The 2,763-nt window shown below is 42.2% G+C and overlaps 1 protein-coding gene across 1 annotated transcript in view; it reads left to right on the forward strand.

Moving 5' to 3' along the window:
- Positions 1 to 2,113, forward strand: part of cwf19l2 (CWF19 like cell cycle control factor 2) — a 51,027-nt gene extending 48,914 nt beyond the window's left edge. The window contains exons 17-18 of the mRNA XM_030777180.1: positions 671 to 772; positions 1,138 to 2,113. Of these exons, the coding sequence (XP_030633040.1) occupies positions 671 to 772; positions 1,138 to 1,278 (243 nt within the window). The 3' untranslated portion in view covers positions 1,279 to 2,113. The remainder of the gene's footprint in view (positions 1 to 670; positions 773 to 1,137) is intronic.
- Positions 2,114 to 2,763: the final 650 nt, after the last annotated feature.

Here is a 2,763-nt window from a genome sequence, read left to right on the forward strand (position 1 = left end):
ACTGCTCACTCAGCCGTCGCCGTCCGAATAAGTGAGTCTCCATTTATGGGTGTGAGTACGGTCTAAACGTGTTGTTCTTAGTTTACAGCAGCATGTGAGAGGCTTAATACATGATAAAGTATAATGTTATGATAATTGTCAATGACAGATGTTCTGGATCGTGATACTCAATAAAAATATCATGATGCGATATTTTAGCTGTATCGCCCATCCATCACTATCCTCTCTCTCTCTTTCCACTCTGCAACTTTTCACTGCATTCTCTCGCTCTCTACCCCCTCTCCCTCTCTATCTCTCTCCCTCCCTTTCCTCCTCTCTCTCTCTCTCTCTCTCCCTCTCCCCCTCTCCCTCCCTCCCTCTCTCTCCCTCCCTCTCTCTCTCTCTCTCTCTCTCTCTCTCTCCAGTCTGCAACTTTTCACCTGCATTCTCTTGCTCTCTCTCACTCTATCTCTCTCTCTCACTCTATCTCTCTCTCATTCTCTCTCTCTCCCTCTATCTCTCTCTCTCACTCTATCCCTCTCTCTTGCTCTATCTCTCGCTCTATCTCTCTCTCTCTCTCTCTCTCTTTTTCCCTCCTGTGGCCTGCCTCTCCCTCTCTCTGTCTCTGTCTCTGTCTCTGTCTCTGTATGAGTTGTGAATGTTAGAGAGACAGATTCTTTGTCTTCTGTAGGTACCCAGAGGTCTGCCCTATTTCTCAGTGGACTTTGGGCTGCAGGGAGGTTTTGCTCACGTCATTGAAAACCAACAGATGTTTCCGCACTATTTTGGAAAGGTGAGTTCAAGGTCACAGGCTGGTGTATTTGTATATATGGGGTGGTGGGGTTGTGGAGGGGTTTAGCTAAACCCCACCGTAAGCAATTGTGTGCATGTTTGTGTATGTATGCATTGGGTGGGTTTTCTGTATATTGTATGTGTATGCATTGGGTGGGTTTTCTGTATATTATATGTGTATGCATTGGGTGGGTTTTGTGTATATTGTGTGTACTGGACGTGTGTTGTGTTTTGTTTTGTTGTGTGTTGTGTTTTTTTTCCTGTGTGTCATTCTCTGTGTCTACTGTTTGGCTTCTGAGCTACTAGTATTTTTTGTTTATTTTATTTTCTTCACAGAAGATATTATTTATTTTCTCTCTCTGACAGGAAGTCCTTGGAGGGATGTTGGACCTGGAGCCGAGGCGCTGGAGAAAACCTCCTCGTGAAAACTTTGACGACCAGCGTAAGAAAGTTCTGCAGTTTGCCCAGTGGTGGAGACGGTTTGATTGCACCAAAACTAGCAGCTAAAACCCGTGTGCAAAGGCCCCCTGTGGACCTGAGGGCCATCCTACACAGCAGTCAGGAGTCTGGATTAGAACAGAAGACATTAAAAGACTGCTCACTGTTTATTTAGCATTGTCTGTTTTATGTAGTGAAAAGACTTTAAGTTGGCTCGTCACAATTTTTACCATAATATTGGTAGCATCAGTGATGTTTTTAATAAATTTGGGTGAAACCAAATGTGTATTCAGTTAAAGAACAATAAAGGAAAAAGTCAGTTATTAAATCAATCAACAGCTGTGTAACAGTAATTCAAAGGGGAAAAAAGTGAAATTATGTAATGGATTAAAAACGAAAGTGTTACTTTTGCAAGAACCTGGTTCACAAAGACTTGCACTTACCCAAGACAAAACGCATGGAGAGAGAGGCTGTCAATCATCTGTGGTGACATATGATTGGCTGAAATAGTACCTGTGCCCTCCTGCCTCCGTCAGACACCGGCCCCTTGTACCTAAGATATGTAGTCCAATCAGAGTCCAGTCACAGACCTCTTACCTTCCACAAGACTCATCAGATGGCTGTTTGATTGGTTCTCTCATTGCTCAGTGGAAAAACTGAATTGTCCATCTGCCTTGACAGCGTGAGGACAGACAGGGTGGGTGAGAGAAACAGAGAAATGAAACATGAAATAATGGTTGTTTTTTGTTTCCTATTTTATACACATTATCCAGATAATTGACACCATGTTTTCACAAACTTTACACTGTAATCACTATAATTATATAACAATTACAAAAATTCCCATTGTATCCAGTTATAAGGGTTTTAATACTGTCATTGAACTCTATCACAGCTATAAGGGTTTTAATACTGTTATTAAATGATCACAGTTATAACAGGTGTAATGTTAGTGTTGTTATTCTGTTCTATCACAGCTAGAATAAAGAACCACCATCCAGCTGTAGCATTACTAATTAAGAGGATAAACACTGGACCTGTGTTTGGTTTTTATCTCTGAGAATCTGTCTCATTATGCACACACACTCAACACACACCTTTTAAAGCTACACACACTCAACACACACATTTTAAAGCTACACACACTCAACACACACCTTTTAAAGCTACACACACTCAACACACACCTTTTAAAACTACACACATTCAACACACATGTTGTAAAGCTACACACCCTCAGAACACATTTTAAATCTGCATACAATCCATACATGTTTTGAATCTGTACACACAGCTATCTCTGTTGTCAGGAGCGATCAGTCAGGCTCTACAGTGTGTGTGTGTGAGAGAGAGAAAGAACAAGAGATGACTGCTCTTGCCTGTGGAGCTCTGGACAGAGAGACAGTCACTGGAAAGAGAGACAGTGGACAGAGAGACAGTCACTGGAAAGAGAGACAGTGGACAGAGAGACAGTGGACAGAGAGACAGTCACTGGAAAGAGAGACAGTGGACAGAGAGACAGTCACTGGAAAGAGAGACAGTGGACAGAGAGAC

The sequence above is a fragment of the Chanos chanos genome, chromosome 6 (assembly GCF_902362185.1).
Source record: "Chanos chanos chromosome 6, fChaCha1.1, whole genome shotgun sequence".
NCBI classification, from domain to species: domain Eukaryota; kingdom Metazoa; phylum Chordata; class Actinopteri; order Gonorynchiformes; family Chanidae; genus Chanos; species Chanos chanos.